The sequence below is a fragment of the Achroia grisella genome, unplaced genomic scaffold, assembly GCF_030625045.1.
Source record: "Achroia grisella isolate CSIRO2021 unplaced genomic scaffold, CSIRO_AGI_Agris_v1 utg149, whole genome shotgun sequence".
Lineage (NCBI taxonomy): Eukaryota > Metazoa > Arthropoda > Insecta > Lepidoptera > Pyralidae > Achroia > Achroia grisella.
In genome coordinates, this window is record NW_026712644.1 from 2975997 (window position 1) to 2993592 (window position 17596).

Sequence of the window (17596 nt, forward strand, 5' to 3'; positions counted from 1 at the left end):
GATGAAAGTTTTTATGTAAATTCGTCATTTTTGAAGCTAGAAGCATGAAACTTAGTTTTGAGGCTGTTGATTAAATATAAATGAATATGACAGTCAAAGTTTGTAAAAGTTACCCGTTAATTTAGTTACTAGTTAGTTAAGGGGGTAAAATAAAATAGGGGATGAAAGTTTTGGTGTAAATTCGTCATTATTGAAGCCAAAACGATGAAACTTTTTCATTTAGATTTTATTGGGTTAAGTCATTAAATATTTTTTTCATTATTTGGTCAAGGTCACTATTTTACGCGAAGCCGCGGGTACAGCTAGTTGTAATAAATAAAATATTACAACGAATACAATTGTAAGTGGGACCAGCTGCTGTCCCCATGCTCTCCATCCCCCTGGGTACGCCCATGATAAGTTATAATATAAGTGATATAGTACGTGCCATTAGCCACAGAGTACCTAACCACAGATACTGTAATATGTTTTTGTTTTATTTTTTAATTATTTATTTACTAATGTAGCTTTGTACAAGCATTTTTTTATACTTTAAAAGAATCTAATCATAGTAGTTTAGAATTCGATTTTATGGTCAGTACGAGTCAAATATGATCATTTTTTTCCGTTGAACATAATTATTTCTACATCACAAAGCAAAATGTGTTCAATTCAGTGTTGACGAAGCTTCCGATAACCTCATCTGGGTTGAGTCGTGATGATGAAACATTTTGTAGTTTAGTATTGAGCTAGTCTATCGTATTTTAATATGACTTTAGCTGGTAATATACAGTCGGTTAGTCGTCAGGTTTCCGAAATGCGACTTACGTTCCGATGGACTCCAATTGGCGTATTTGATAGCTACGTCCCGCCCTCTTTATACATGAAACTGATAACTGACAACTGTATATCAGCAGCCTAATAGATAAATATTACGTTTGATTTTAATATAACATATTTTTATGTAAAGTATGATATTGGTGCAGCAGAAATGAAATATAAATTAATATAATTAAATAATGAGTATACTTGCAATTTTTTTGCCAAAATAATATTAATTTTAATTAAATAAATATTGTAACATTATTTGTCAGTTCGACCACTGAGCAAATAACTATATAATGGCGCCAAAATATTGTTACAACCAAAAGAACAAAATATTTTATGAGAGTTATGAGACTACCAATCAAAATGTCCAAAAAATATGGAAATGTTATACATTCATTGAGTAATATATTTTATTTATTATAATGCGTTTTTATTTATTTACCTCTTTGACGACATCGGTGGTCTAGCAGGTGTGCTAGACCACCACTTACTTCCGATGGTCACGGGTTCGATTCCTCGCACGGCACATTTATATTCTTGAGTATAATTGATTGAATCGGTCTGGGTGTTTTCTATGTATAATATATGTCATTACGAAAAACAATATATTTATGTATTTGTATCAGTTGTCTAGTACCCAAGACACCTTTAGCTAGTTTTACTCGAGTCTAGATGGCGCTGTGTGAATTGTCCTGAGATTATTATTATTACCTGTACCTGTTTGTTTACCGTTTACCATCAGATCCTTTTTTTTTATACTACGACATTATCATTCAAGCATACGACGCTTGTATGATAATGTCATAGTTTAAAAAAGTAATGTGTACTAGGTGACAGTCTATAAAAACATCTTTATACATGTAGGTCTATTACAGACTCCTATGATATGTCAAATCTACCGTCATGTTTCAAGAAGTTTCTTCGGATGTTTTCAAGATGAGAAGAGACATTTTAACTGGTAGAAGTGAAACTTCTACAGACGTCTATTTCTCTCACAACGCAGCCTCCCCGCTTTCCGTTGTTGAGGTCCTCTCTCCGCCACCACCAGTCCTTCATGCGATGGTAACGCTTTTTCGTAACCGAAAAGTCCTACATCCCGTCTACACTTCTCGCAAAAATTAAGGGTACAGCATTTTTGTCTAAATGTATGGGTGATTTTCAACAGGCTCTATAACAGTGAAAAATGGTCGTACAGAAAATAAAAAAATAAGCTCTTGAAGGTTGAAAATTCTAGTTTTCAGATTTATTAGGTAACAATTTTTAAGAGCTCCGGTTCTCATGCTTCATCTCAGGTTTGCATGAGAATCGGAGCTATTAAAATTTTTTATCCAAAATATCTGAATCTGGCTTCTGGATAGGAAATCTAGCTTCCCCAGGGTGTACATGTATTATATATATATAAACGTTCATCTACAATCACTCACATATTAAATTTTGAAACACAATATGTTAAAGGTCAGGTCTTGATTTAATTTAATTTTTTTATAATTATACACTTAAAATATATACAACCGTAAGTTTTCATCCTTCCGTTATCAATCCCTATTTTTTAATAACTGCATTAATTAAACAATATTAGTAACTAGCTACTCGCCCCGGCTTCGCATGTGTATTATTGTATAAAACTTCCTCTTGAACCACTATCTACTTAAAAAATTGCTTCAATATCCGTTGGAAAGTTTTAAACATTTAAGCATATATAGGGACAGACAGACAACAACAGCGACTTTGTTATATACTATGTAACAATTATGATTAAAATAAAATAGTAATATATTCATATTCAGTTCTGACATCAATCAACATCCCATACATTAGTATTTACACATTTATGTCTTTTCAAGTGTGTATCTTTAATAAAATATTTTTTACACGCATCACAACTATACAGCTTCTCTGGACTACATATTACCTTGTTTGAATCATTTATTGCCATACATTTATTACCCTTATTATCAGTCTGTTCCATTACATGTATATTTGTATGTTGGTTCAGCTTCTTGATCGATTTAAAATATTCATTGCATTTGTGTTTTTCACCGTTGTGAATTCGCATGTGTAATTTTAAACATGTACTTGTAACAAAGCCTTTTTGGCATACAACACAGTTGTATGGCCTCTCATCTGGGTGATGTACATTTGTATGTTGCTTCAGTTTCTTGACTGATTTAAAACATTCATTGCATACATTGCATGTGTGTTTTTCACCGTTGTGAATTCGCATGTGTAATTTTAAACATGTACTTGTAACAAAGCCTTTTCGGCATACAACACAGTTGTATGGCCTCTCACCTGTGTGTTTATACATGTGTAGCTTCAAATCATGTTTTGTTGCATGTGCTTTCATACATACAACACAGTTGTGTGGCTTCTCATCCGTATGTGTATACATGTGTCGTTTTAAATGTGTTTTTCTATTAAAACCTTTGTTGCAAACATTACAGTTGTATAGTTTTTCATTGCTGTGTATTAACAAGTGGCCCCTCAAGTTGTGTTTTGTTCTGAATGATTTTTTACACATATCACAGCTATGCTTTACCCCATTATGCACATTTGTGTGTTGTTTCAAGCTGTTTTCTGTTTTAAAATTCTTCGTGCACACTTTACATGTGTATAGCTTGTCCACATTGTGAGTTTGTATGTGTTGTTTTAAGTCCTGTTTTGTTCTAAAATATCGTTTGCATGCATCACATCCATATGGCTTTTCACCAGTGTGATTTTTCACATGCTGCAACCACCAGTTTTTAGTTTTAAAACATTTATTACAGACATTGCAAGTGTATGGATATTTCCCAGTATGGAGAAACATGTGATTCTCCAATTGTGAACTTCTAGGGAAACTCATTTCACAGACATCACAGCTGTATGGTTTCTTTCCTGAATGTAGTATTATTAAATGCTGCTGCAATGAGAATTTAGTTTTAAAACATTTTCGGCAGATATCACAAATATAATGTGTAACCCCAGTATAAATAAATGAGGAATCATTAGTATGTGGCGCTGGCTGGTTGCATTTATAACATATTGTCTGTTTAGAACACTGTGGTTTTTCACCTGTATCTGTTGACAGATGTCTTCTGTTTGAGAATTTAAATATATTGGGTACATCAGTCATATCTAACAAATCGGATGTGTTCTTTTGCCTACTCATTTTGTTGATATCAACCTTATTTAAAAAAAAAGTATCAGATGATTGTACAGCTTTCATTTGCACAATTGTAGGTCCGATGTCTACATCATTCTCAGTTTCATGTTTTACACTAATTCCTGTGTCTGAAAAAACATAATTGTCATATTCCATTTTTAAAATTTCAAATTCTTCATTCTTTATATTTTCTTGCTTTATCAATTCATTGTCTACGATATTTCCATCTCTTTCGTATAGAGACGTGTCATAGATAGAAAGTATGTTTTTTGTGTTAGAAATACGTCTATTATCTTCTATATTTCCAACATCCGACTGTGAATCAATACATTCTTCTTTGACAACTGTGATCGTGCAATCCAGTTGATTATTTGTCTGTTCATAGAATACTGATTTTGAATACATCTCGCCGGTTTTACTGGCAGGCAATACGAATGTAGCAGCACGAAGACGGATTTTCAGTAATAACCATATAAAAGTTTGAGTATTGAAATGTTGCGTGTCAAATTAGAAGTGTTTAATTCTTGATATTAGTGGTCGCCACAGTGAGAAATACAGGAATGTTGACTAAATTACATTTTTCTAGCTTTTGTATATAAAAATTACTGATTGGTCAGAAGATATAAATAAAAACAAACTCTCACGTGCGACTGACTTAAATTGTACTTTATGACTGTCGTACTGACAATTGGATTGATTAATTTACTGACAGTTACTAATGTTGCTATAGAAAAAAATAAGCATAATTCAATAATATCGTTGAAATATTTTTATCAATTTTTTTCTGTCTGTTTAAAATTGTAGAATGTAGAATTTTTTGTCCTTCTAATATAGCAATTTTCCGTAAACTAATTCAGTTTTCTTATAAAACGTCGACTACAAAAAACCTAATTTTTAATGGAAAGCTTCTTTTTTCTTCTTCTTTTAAAAAGAGTTTGCATTATCGTTGTCGTAATTTTCAACAATTATATTGTTGATATTTCATTTGACGCATATTTGTTTAATAAATTAGTCGTGAATATATATATTCTTAGTTTATTTACAGTGGGCATTTATTGTCAGTTTTAGCGGTAAACAAGCAATCCGTTCAAAAGGTAACTTCGGACGAGCCCGAAGTTCTGAGAAGCCTTGCTGAAACCAAACTAGCAATCCTCACAGTACAAGGTGAATGCGTTCTAAATTATCAATCTCTTGCTCATAATCTTATTGTCGTAATAATACAGTCCATTATACAACTGCATCGAGATAATATCAGTTCTTTTCATAACAATATTCAACCTTTATGCTTCATTATACACGTCTTCTGGTTTATTTTCCACTATTTTCTTTCTTGTTCCCACATTTTCTCCGTTTTCTAGCAGCTTGCTTTGTAAGCTACTTCGGTTGTAAGGTGAGATATACATTGCTATTCCCGAGGAATAAGACATCATCGTCGGATCTTATCATGTAATTTCAGACAAATACAGTATATATTAGTGCAATCTATTATTCTGATAAGTCCACGTCCTCTTCTTTGATAATTGTCCACAATTCAGTGCCACTAGTTTCTTGAACAATAATGTTAGTACGCGATAGGTTGGCTTTCTCACACGACATTTGTTCAGTACATATCGGTAGTACATCCATCGCCTCAACATCTCTAATATCCCCTTCACAATCCATTTCTCTTTCCTCTTTTATTACCAATGGGTCAATTTCTTGTGCTATCTGTTCTGAAGGATTGTTCCTATCGTTATCATTATTCAAATGTTGTTTCTCTACATTAATTTCAATTTCCATCTCAATTGGTTCATCTTTAAGTCTCATTTGTTTTGGGAAAGCGCCTCGTGTTACTTCGTTTGATTCTGTTCGTTTTGTTTGTTTTCTTTTGACCTTTTTAACTTCTTTAACCAACTTTGGTGCTGGAGTATTCGTGGGTGTTTCTTCGGGAGAATCTTCTGCATCAATTCTAGTTTTTCCTTTCATATCGACTAAAGCATTCCTCAATCGAACGTTCTTCTTTGTCAACTCCTCCACTTGTTCTTTTAATATGGATATCTCGTGGTCCTTCTCCCTCATCATACTGCGACACATCTTTAGTAATACGTCGATGCGTCTTTTCACAGGTTTGGAGGGATTTGTGATGTCGTCGATTACCTGAAAAAGATTTTTATGGGACTGTAATATGCTGTAATATTTAATGATCGACGACATACGTAGGGTTACGAGTAATATATGATAAAATGAATGAATACGAGAAGGGCTGAAGTTCGTGCCTTAGGAGAGATCTATGTCCAGCAGTGGACTGCAATGGGCTGGTAATATAATTATATAGCTGATGGTATACTTCATAAATGTACTAAATTTGTAACAGAAGAGTTAAGAGGTTGACGGAGAGAGGAGCGCAATTCAGATTTCCTTGAAGATTTTCCTAGATTCAGAGCAATTATTAGTTTTTTCAATACTAAATGCATGCAACTTGCAATTTGCAATTGTGCATTTAGCACAATTTTAGATTATGATCAATTAAATCCCTTTGGTTTTTGTTACATTCCGCTACCACTAGCATGTGTGAGACCACAAATATTGTTTGTGTACGTACACCTTGGTTTGAACACCTGACCACCTCTTCTGGAAGCGTTACGACCTTCTTGGTGATCAAATTCCCACCGTTATTCCTAAGGTTAACGCCTGCAGCAAGGTGGACCGACGATATGATCAAGATCGCCGGAAGGCGTTGGATGCGAGCAGCGCAGGACCAATTTTCATGGAGATTATTGGTGAAGGCCTTTGTTCAGGCGTCTTCCAGGCTGAGATGATGACTTTTAAAAGCCAATAAACTTACCATCGTTCCCATCACGTCAGTAGCCACTTGTTTCATAGTTGTCCTGAGCGCTTCACTCGACTTCGCCACAGTCTATTGATTACAATGAAATTATATTATGTTATTATAACAATAACCCTGGAAAATTTACACAGCGCCATCTAGTCCCAAGCTAGAACTTGTGGTATGAGTACTAAACAACTTATATTCGATATAACTTACATCGGATGGTCGCGGGTTCGATTCATCGCACGGCACAAACATTTGTATTCACGAGTATAATTGTTTGTATCGGTCTGGGTGTTTTCTATGTATTATATGTATGTATTTATGATAAAAATATCTATGTATTTGTATCAGTTATCTAGTATACACACTAGTTTAACTTGAGCCTAGATGGCGCTGTGTGAATTGTCCTGAAATTATTATTAAAGTCACACTTACGAGGGACGGTTTCCTGTAGCTGATTGTTCTAGTGCTGCCATCTATTGAAGTTTCCACTTCATCACCTGCTTCTTCATCTTCAGTTATCACCGATTCTGCGTCCGAGTATGATTGGGGAACCTGTACAAGAGAGAAGAAACTGAAGAATGGAAGAAATTAAAGAAATATTTATCAGAGAGAGAAACAATGTTTTTATAAAACACTAGCTATTCGCCCCGGCTTCGCACGGGTATACATGTATTATACATATAAACCTTCCTCTTGAATCACTCTATCTATTAAGAAAAACCGCTTCAAAATCCGTTGCGTAGTTTTAAAGATTTAAGCATACATAGGGACGGACAGACATCGACAGCGACTTTGTTTTATACTATGTAATGATGATGATGTGTGATTATAATGAATAAAATAAATACCCCTAATATAAATACTTAAGAAAACACCCAGACCGATATAAACAATCATAGTCATACAAATGTTTGTACCGTGCGAGGAATCGAATCAGCGACCATCGGAAGTAAAGCAGTGTGCTAAATCGCTAGACCACTGAGGCCCTAAAGAGATGTTATACATAACGAATTTATTCGACATTTTTAGCCTAGATGGCATAGATACAAAATTCAATTTGGTACACAGATAGTCTAAACCAATGATTCTCAAAGTGGTCTATATCAGCCCCCAGGGGTTTATGACAAACTGCATGGGGTCTACGACAGCGGTCATCTTGTTGTTTTTAACACTAAACTTTACTACAGTTAGAAATTTACAAAAAATCAATACCTGGTAAGAATGGGGGGTCTACCCGAAACCGAAAAATATGGCAAGGGGTCTACGACACAGAAAAGTTTGAGAACCTCTTATCTAGATCCTCATGCAAATTTTTGATGCAAAAAAAGGGTTGTAAGGGGTTGAAAAGGGAGATGAAAAATTGTATGGAAGTAATGACATTTTTAAATCTAGATGTACGGAACTAATTTTTTAGGCTGTTGATTAAATTTAAACAAATATGACATTCAAAGTTTGTTAAAATTTTACCATTAAGCTGATAAATTTGGGAATGTTGTTGGGATTTGGGATGGGATGTTTGGGATGATAGTTTGTATGTAAATTATTAATATTTGACTCTAGACCAATGAACCTTTTTCTTTGGATTGGATTATTAAATGTTTTATTCTAGATTGCACGCAGACGAAATCGCGGGCACAGGTAAAGTTATAAGTTATTCATTATACAACGGACTGTGTTCTCAGGAATTGTTCGACATGATGCCTACGGCCACCTTTCACCATCGCACCGCTCGCCATCGACAGGGAATTCATCCCCACACGCTGGAACCTAAGTGGTCTCGGACAGTGCGGTTTCAGAGGAGCTTCCTCCCGCGTACACTTAGATCGTGGAATGAACTTCCTGCCGAGGTTTTCTCACGAGACTACAGCATGGGGTTTTTCAAGAAGGGTATATTAAGGTTTCTTAAGGGTCGGCAACGCGCACGTGACACCCCTGGTGCTTCAGGCGTCCATAGGCTACGGTAACCATTTACCATCAGATGGGCCGTATGCTTGTTTGCCACCATAGTAGTATAAAAAAAAATTCATAAATATATATGATAACAGAAACGACAAAGCTGCGTGGGATCTATATACCCACGCCTACTTTTGACAAGACTTTAGTAAAAAAAATCTGCCAATACTACCCAGTATTGGCAGATTTTTCTCTACGTCACTTGTTCTCTATCATGATAGTAAATGTATTTTATTTATCTACCGCTCGTTCGGAAAGCTGTCTCATCACAAGAAGAACGAGCAAGAAACTTGTGTGTTGCTCTTTTAAATAATCCTTGTAAGTTTACATTTACAAGTCGTGTGAATACAAACTACCAACCAGCACAAATTTTTGGGTCAAATATTGGCAGATATTTGTAAAAAAATATGCCAATACTGGTATCACCTGTTCTCTACCACAATAGTAAATAATACCTCAATGTTCATAAGTCTAATATCACTTACCACGTCAGTATTGACTTTTCTAGAATTTCTTCTGCGTTCTTTACTCGATCCAGCACCAGACTGTTGACAAATAAATCATAAGCCAACAAAATTGAATGTCCTTTTTGAAGTCGGTTAAAAGTATCACGTGGTTCGAGGTGAGTCTATATTGAAGATTATTTTATTTTTCGTGTTTCCAGTAACTACGTTAGTGTTATATGACTGTTAAATTGAAATCAAATAGTTGTTGATGTATATAGTATGTTACATTTTGACTTCTGTGTCTATACATATAAATAAAATTGGAGTGTCTGTATGTAATATTGAAATAACAGTTTTTTACTACATGCATGTGAATATAAATACGGTACATACACCAAATATTTTATTTTTATTTTTGTCTGTCTGTCTGTTTGTTTCGGCTAATCTCTGAAATGACTGTACCAATTTTGACGGGAATTTTTTTGGCAGGTAGCTGATGTAATAAGGAGTAACTTAGGCTACTTTTATTTTAGAAAAATAAAGTTAAATTCCACGCGTACGAAGTCGCGGCAACAGCTAGTGTACTATAGTACACTATTACTAGTACTATACTTGTGTATTTTGTGTATTGTACACTAGTACTATTACTAGTAGTCATCATCATCATCATCATCATCGCAGCCCGGAAGACGTCCACTGCTGGACATAGGCCTCCCCCAAAGATCTCCACGACGATCGGTCCTGCGCTGCCCGCATCCAATGCCTTCCAGCGATCTTGACCAGATCGTCGGTCCACCTTGCTGGAGGCCTTCCCACGCTGCGTCTTCCGGTCCGTGGTCGCCACTCGAGGACTTTACTGCCCCAACGGCCATCTGTCCTACAAGCTATGTGACCTGCCCATTGCCACTTCAAAGTCGCAATTCTATAGTCATTAAAAGTTGGATAAAACGGCTTGGATCTAGAGCTGTAAAAAATTAGAAAAAAAAGGTAGACATGATTACTATCACACTTACTGGGTACGATCTTTTGCGTTTAATTTTTGTGCTGCCATCTATTTGCTGCGCTACGGAATCTTCAACAACATCTTGATCGTACGACATAGATTCCGTATCTGATTTAGCATTTGCGATCTAAAACAAAAACTTCATATTATTACACCATATTTACAATGCTTACCCCTAAGACGATTGTGTGATCATATACTGTGTTTGATGGAGAAATATTCCTGTGTTTATATTATAACAAGCTTTTAGCTTTAGCCCTTTAGGGGTGGAATTTATCAAAATCCTTTCTTAGGGGATGCCTACGTCATAGTAGCTTTATGCATGCAAAGTCTCAGCCCGATCGGTTTAAAATTATCAAAGTTTCATATAAACTTTCATCCCCTATTTTACCCCTTTGGGGGTAGAATTAATCAAAATCTTTTCTTAGCGGATGCCTACGTCATAACATCTACCTGCATGCCAAATTTCAGCCCGATCCGTCCAGTGGTTTGGGCTGTGCGTTGATAGATCACTACGTCAGTCACCTTTGAGTTATATATATTTAGATAATAGTAAAATAAAAAAATATAGTTGTTTGTACACTGGATTCAATTGTGACGCCGCGGAATGTTCGAGAAGTGAAAAATTTCTTAAAATAAACAAATCAATACCAATGTATAGAACATTGGTATTTACGTGATGTTCTGTTTTCAAATTTTACATTTTTATTTATAAATACATTATTCTATTTGCGAACGCAAATATGTTTATTTAATTTCTTTTCAAAGTTTCTTGCTCATTCTTCTTGTGATGAATCTGCGTTCCGAATGAGTGGTACAATCAAAATATGACTATTCAAAAGTGCTTGTAATGAGTTTATTTCAATAAAGATTATTTCTATTTCTATTAAAACTAGCTGTACCCGCGACTACGTCCGCGTGGAGTTTATCTTTTTTTTTAAATAAAACATTTTTTCTAAAATAAAAGTAGCCTAAGTTACTCCTTATTACACCAGCTTAGCCAGAACAAACAGACAGACAGACAGACAAAAATTGTAAAAAAATATTTTGGTGTATGTACCGTATTTATAATCACATGCATGTAGTAAAAAACAATTATTTCAATATTACATACAGACACTCCAATTTTATTTATATGTATACATATTTATTAAGATTATTAAGCAAGTCTTATTGACATTGGTGTGACGTCATTTCTAGATAGCTCCCTAGTATTGAAACTACAACATTAAAATCTTACAGTTGCTTGTATCGGAACGTACCTAAATTTAGCTAATTTTTACCTGAAACTTAGGAACAGCAGTTCTACGCAGTCGTCGTCTCTGTGCTTTCCCTACAATATCGATTTTGTCGAAATGTATTGAACATAGAACAGAATTTTTACGCGGTTTAAATAATATCTCTCGTCTTTCTTTAGAGACTATAGAAATCCATTGCGCACGATAAATTGGATTGGCGGGAAATCTATAAATCATAGGACAAGATTAGAATTTTTGAAAAAAGAATAATACATAAAACACTCCACTCAAAAACTACAAAGTGAAATAGACAATAAGAATTGAATTATAAAGTCGTATTTCGAATAATGTTATAAATTTTTAAGTTAATGCACTGTATTTTTAAAAGTGCAATGTGCTCTGTACTATAATCAAACATTTGATCAAATATTGGTAATATGAACTCATCGGTTGATTAAAAAACTACTTTACTCATATCACAATAAAATACAATTTTATAATTACTTAAGATGATTTCTAATATGAAATTTACTCGCCGAAAATATGATATTCCATTCGATACATTCTCGTTTCGATAGTTTCTTTTGCATGTTTTAAACGCACATTGAGGCATTATAACAACACCATTGGGCTACCGTAAGCGAACTAAAATAGAATAAGAACTCATCCTTCGTGAGGCGTTATTCGCCGAAGCTTTATTGACCGTAGTAGAAAACGTGCCATCTCTTTCGCACTCATGATATTCGATGTATTGCTTGCCTGCTTTAACCACATTGAGCGACATGAAAGAACATCAATATAGAATAAGACGACGAATCGATGTAACTACGTCCTTCATTATTACCTAGTCCTTATTACAGACGTCAGTCTGTATAAATTAATCCATTATTATTTAATAATCGATTTAAAAAATCGATTTATTAATAATTAAAAAATAGTTATTATATAAACCTAATTTTAGGACCCCTTGACTCGGATAAGTTTTCGTATTGCACTACACGCATATATACACTTTTTTATTGTTAAAGTCTGTGGTCAAATTGAGAATCTATTAATATAGTTTGTCTTTAATATTATTTGTCTATAGTCTTCATCATCATCATCATCATCATCGCAGCCCGGAAGTCGTCCACTGCTGGACATAGGCCTCTCCCAAAGATCTCTATACTCTATAGTCTTACTGAATATTAAATTAATTAAGGTCGAATTTCGAGCACTGGCCGACTACTAATATTATTTATTCTGTGGTACTGGTGGTATTAGTAAGGATGTAGGTACAAAATCATATTTTATTTTTATAGTATTAAGGACAAATGAGCTTGCTGCTCATCTGATGGTAACTGATTAACGCTCGTGAGCACCCGTAGCACCAGTGGAGTTGCAAGTGCGTCGTCGGCCTTTTAAGAAGGAATAAGCACTTTTGTTGAAGGTTTCAATATCGTATCGGTTCGGAAATACCGTTGCTGGAAGGAGATAGTAATGTATTACTTACATCGTCACACGGCACCGCAGTCTTTTTGAGAAACCACCTTCCATTCTTTGTGGTGTATTTGTCTTTGTCGCGAAAATGCAACGAACATATGTATGTATGGTCGGACGGCAACCAGCTGTTTTCACTCCGGTTCTTTTGTACGAATTTAATCCATTTTGCCCTATTTGCGTGGTTCTGTCGTGGAAACCTTTAGAAAAAATATCAGTTGGTATTATTCTTTATACTTACGAGTATAATATTGACGGCCTCCGTGATCTAGCAGTTTAACACACCTATTTAGTTTCGATGGTCGCGGGTTCGATTCCTCGCACACATTTTGATTGTTTGGATTGAGTTGAGTGTTATCTGTTGCGTATTTAAAAAATGCATCTAAGTATTTCTATCTATCTATATTATTATACAGTTCAACCATTACAGATAATAAATTAAAATCCATCTTTTTATAATATTTTATACATATTTATATAGACAAGTAGGAAATAGTTATATTAGTTTTTATTCAACCACTCATTCGGAATGCCCATTTAACATAAGATGACTAAGAAAATGACATAAATGAAATATTATCAAACTAAAAATATAAATAAACAGTAGCTGGCTCCCGCGACTTCGTCCATGTGAATTATTTATACAATTTTAAAAATAATAATAGCCTATTTAACTCCTTATAAGGTTGTAAAACTGTTTATTTTTGGTTATTTATTTATTTACGTTGCTTTACACAATTATGGTTTACAATGAATTAATTCACACACATTTAATTAACATTACATTAGTGTTATAACGTTAGCTATCTGTGAGTGGAAGTCCAGTCAAAATCGGCTCAGCCGCTTCCGAGACTATCACTAACAAACAGACAGAGCGACAATTTTTTATTATATATTTATTTGATGTAAGTACCGTATATACTATATATATATACGGTATTACTTATACGATATATACTTATAATACTATTTATATATACTTTCATATGCATTTAGTATAAGCCTATTAATATGAAATTTCAGACAGACACTTCAATTTTTTTTTATCTATATAGATAAATTACACTTCAAGCATGTCAACTAACAATATCTAAATACATACTCATTGTAACAAACGTAACACGGCTTATCTGATCCGTTTCCTAATCTATGTCAATGATACAAAATGGCGTCTCGACAACTGACGTAATAAAATCATTTAATATTATTATTTCACTTGCTTACCGATGAAATGTGATTCCTTTGCACTTGTTGACATTCCTCGAATTATTTACACAGTATCTTAATGCACAACCTGGCATATTTTGTATAAATATTTTATTATTTTTATTAATAATAAAACAAGCGACCGTGCTTATGAGCGTGTCGCGAGATACTGCTTCAAGTGCGGCGACGAAAGCCAGTAATTGCGGCGCCTTCTCTAACCATAAAAACTGCGTAGTGGTCGCCCAATGGTCGAAATTTGAACACAAATATTTTAAACTAGCTGTACCCACGACTTCGTCCGTAAAATAGTGACCTTGACCAAATAATGAAAGAATATTAATTACCTAATCCAATAAAAGCCAAATAAAAAAGTTTCATCGTTTTAGTTTAAAAAATGACGATACAGAATTCCATACATTTCAATCAATAGCCTTAAAAAATAAATTGCAAGCTTCTAGCTTCAAAAACGACGATTCTACCATACGACCTTTCATCCCCTCTTTCAATCTCCTTACAACCCTTTTTTAGCAATAAAAAGTAGCCTATGTCCTTTCTCAGGGTCTAGACTATCCGTATATCAAATTTCATATAAATCGGTTTAGTAGTTTTGGGGTGAAAGCGAGACAGACAGACAGACAGACAGAGTTACTTTCGCATTGATAATATTAGTAAGGAGTAAGGATTATAAGTTGGAACATTATTAGTTTGTTTTCAATTAAATAATTGTGTGTTCAATTAAATAATTCTGCTACACAACTTTCTTATTATATTAAGATTTTGACGGCCTCGGTGGTCTAGCGATCTACCACACCGCCATACTTCCAATGGTCGCGGGTTCGATTCCTCGCACGGCACAAACATTTGTATTCATGAGTATGATTGTTCGTATCGGTCTGGGTGTTTTCTATGTATAATATTTATGTATTAACAAAAAAAAACATCTATGTATTCGTATCAGTTATCTAGTACCCATAATACAAGCTTTAGGTAGCTTAACTTGGGACTAGATGAATAGATTTGGGCGCTGTGTGAATTGTACTGAGATTATTATTATTATTATTTGTATACTGAGCGAACGGTATTTGACTAATAATTAAAATTTACAGGGTTACTGGTTGATCGTGATGTTAGCTCTGGTCAGGTGTTCCACAGGAATTTTAGGTTCTCTTCAATTAATTTTATATTTTAAATATTACAAAAAAAAAAATATTGTGCGAATAGAAGTATAACATTGATATTTTAAATTGTGAAATAATAGGTGAGGCTACGTGACGTCGAATCTGATTGTTGAATTGGAATGACTCAACGATCATCCATCCCCGCCTCTTGCTCCCAGGTTACCCGCGATTGGCCGATTAATTAACGTTCGATTGATGAGTAGACATGCCCCCGGCCTTGGAAACACCGTTTCTAACAGGAACATGTAGTCGCAGCCTGCTTGACATCAGCTGGAACGGTCCGCTTCATTGAGTAGAGGTAGTGGATATATTCGTGGAAAAGCTCCTTGAATCTTGCCGGTCGCTGTTCGAATGATGGCAACACGTGAAATTCCCAAAATGCCATTTCAATGGAGACAGATTGTCTTCCTTTATTAGAGCTACAGTATTTGGAAGTATAGTATCCTTATTTGTCTGCCATTTAGTTCTCTTTTGAAGCTCCGAAATGTATTCCTTGCACCAGCGGTTCCAGAAAGTCTGCCGCATATGCTCGATGCGATCATAGGGAGAAAGCCGCTGCGTAGCCATGTGAGATGTCTCGTTTGTGTTTCTTGCCAGTTCTTCTCAACTGAAGTAGCTAGCCGAACTGGACAGTTGAAATAATAATAATAAAAATATGAATTTCATAAGTGTCTTATTCCCACACGATTATATTTTTATATTTTGAATTAGAAAGTATTAGATAATTAGCTGTTTCCAAATCAATCAGGTAACTATAGCGAAAAGGAAGAAAGAAAATATGTATTTTCGATACAAGCAACAATAAGCAATAATAAAAAAACATAAAATATATATGAAAACACACTTTAATTTAATTGTTTAAGGCTAAACAGCTAAAGATCTTAATGGAATGATGTCGAACAAAGCTTATCTGTCATCTTTAAAAAAAGCAGCTGAAGACGCGTGTATGGCTAGTTTGGAATGAAATAGCCGTAATAATAATATTTATAGGGGAGGGGGATCGTTAATAATGTGGAGTACACACAATATCGCGCATTCACCCGGGCGCTCCACACCGGCGCCCCCGGGCGCCCCTCCGATCGATCCCCCGTCCAATTCAAACGGGGATCGAAATTACAACGGCCTGAGCCGAGGTTCGAACCCCTAGTGGTGCCCTCAGACTAAAGTCGTATCCGTCGGGCAGGAGTTGGCCTTCAGCCGCTCCATAAGTCCTTCCGCGGGTTTGGAGTGCCATCTGCACTCGCCCCATAACGTCCGGTGAAGCTGTAAAGGCCAGCTACGGCCAACAGCATTACAGTAGTCCGAAAAAAAAAAAGTAGTAGTGTAGTTTCCCTGGAAGCGACCATGATAAATTCTTGGTGAAATTGTCATAATGTGCTAACTGACCTGACCTCATGCTCATCTTATCATCCTCCACTGGTGCCCCGCCAGCGTAAACCGTTAGCGCAGACGGGTGCACCATTCCATTATCATCTATATTAAAAAAAAAAAAATTTATGTACAAGAAAGCGATTCGGTCTCGAATGAAAAGTTTGATTCTTCTTGCCCCATCGTAACTAGGCAACGGTGTTGCCGCACAATGATAGTATTTCGCCACATATGTTAGGTTGACCTCCGTGTAGTTTCCCTGGAAGCGACCATGATAAATTCTCGGTGAAATTGTCATAATGTGCTAACTGACCTGACCTCATGTTCATCTTATCATCCTCCACTGGTGCCCCGCTAGCGTAGGCGGGTGTACCACTACATATTTTAGAAATATTGCTTACTACCTGTGCCCGCGGTTTCTATAGCGTTTTTTTTTAATTAAAAATGTAGCCTGTATGTTAATCTAATGCATAAGCTATATTACTGTAAAGTTTCAACAAAATCCGTTCAGTAGTTTTTGTGTGAGAGTACCAAACATCCATACTTACAAACTTTCGCATTTATAATATTACTAAGATATTATGTATGTAGATTTTGAAAAATCTATATATATATAAATAAAATTGAAGTGTTTGTTTGTAATATTAAAATGACCGTTTTTACTAAATACTTATCAATATAAATACGGTACATTCACCAAAATAACATTTTTTGTCTGTCTGTCTGTTTGTTCCGGCTAATCTCTGAAATGGCTGGACTGATTTTGAGGGGACTTTTTTTGGCAGGTAGCTGATTAAATAAGCAGTAACTTAAGCTACTTTTACTTTAGAAAAAATCTTTTTTTTTAGAAAAATAAAGTTAAATTCCGCGCGGACGAAGTCGCGGGAACAGCTAGTTATGAATAAAACCAGTTGATTCCATAATTAACTCTTTAATTTCAGATTTTATCACATATAAT

At 35.0% G+C, this 17596-nt stretch overlaps 3 protein-coding genes across 3 annotated transcripts; all 3 read right to left on the bottom strand.

Annotated features, from left to right (window-relative positions):
• Nucleotides 1–2253: 2253 nt before the first annotated feature.
• Nucleotides 2254–4595, bottom strand: LOC131840740 (gastrula zinc finger protein XlCGF57.1-like). Its single transcript, XM_059188932.1, has one exon. The coding sequence runs from the start codon at nt 4355–4357 to the stop codon at nt 2603–2605; it is 1755 nt and encodes a 584-aa protein (XP_059044915.1). The 5' UTR covers nt 4358–4595; the 3' UTR covers nt 2254–2602.
• A 229-nt stretch (nt 4596–4824) lies between these two features.
• Nucleotides 4825–6842, bottom strand: LOC131840744 (uncharacterized). Its single transcript, XM_059188936.1, has 2 exons — nt 6777–6842; nt 4825–6088 (listed from the first exon to the last, which is right to left on the bottom strand). Exons 1-2 carry the CDS (start codon nt 6810–6812, stop codon nt 5438–5440), a joined length of 687 nt encoding a protein of 228 aa, XP_059044919.1. The 5' UTR covers nt 6813–6842; the 3' UTR covers nt 4825–5437.
• A 3252-nt stretch (nt 6843–10094) lies between these two features.
• On the bottom strand, nt 10095–12965 carry LOC131840746 (uncharacterized). The gene is made up of 3 exons (XM_059188937.1): nt 12900–12965; nt 11453–11633; nt 10095–10296 (listed from the first exon to the last, which is right to left on the bottom strand). The coding sequence occupies exons 1-3, from the start codon at nt 12941–12943 to the stop codon at nt 10141–10143; spliced, it is 381 nt and encodes a 126-aa protein (XP_059044920.1). The 5' UTR covers nt 12944–12965; the 3' UTR covers nt 10095–10140.
• Nucleotides 12966–17596: the final 4631 nt, after the last annotated feature.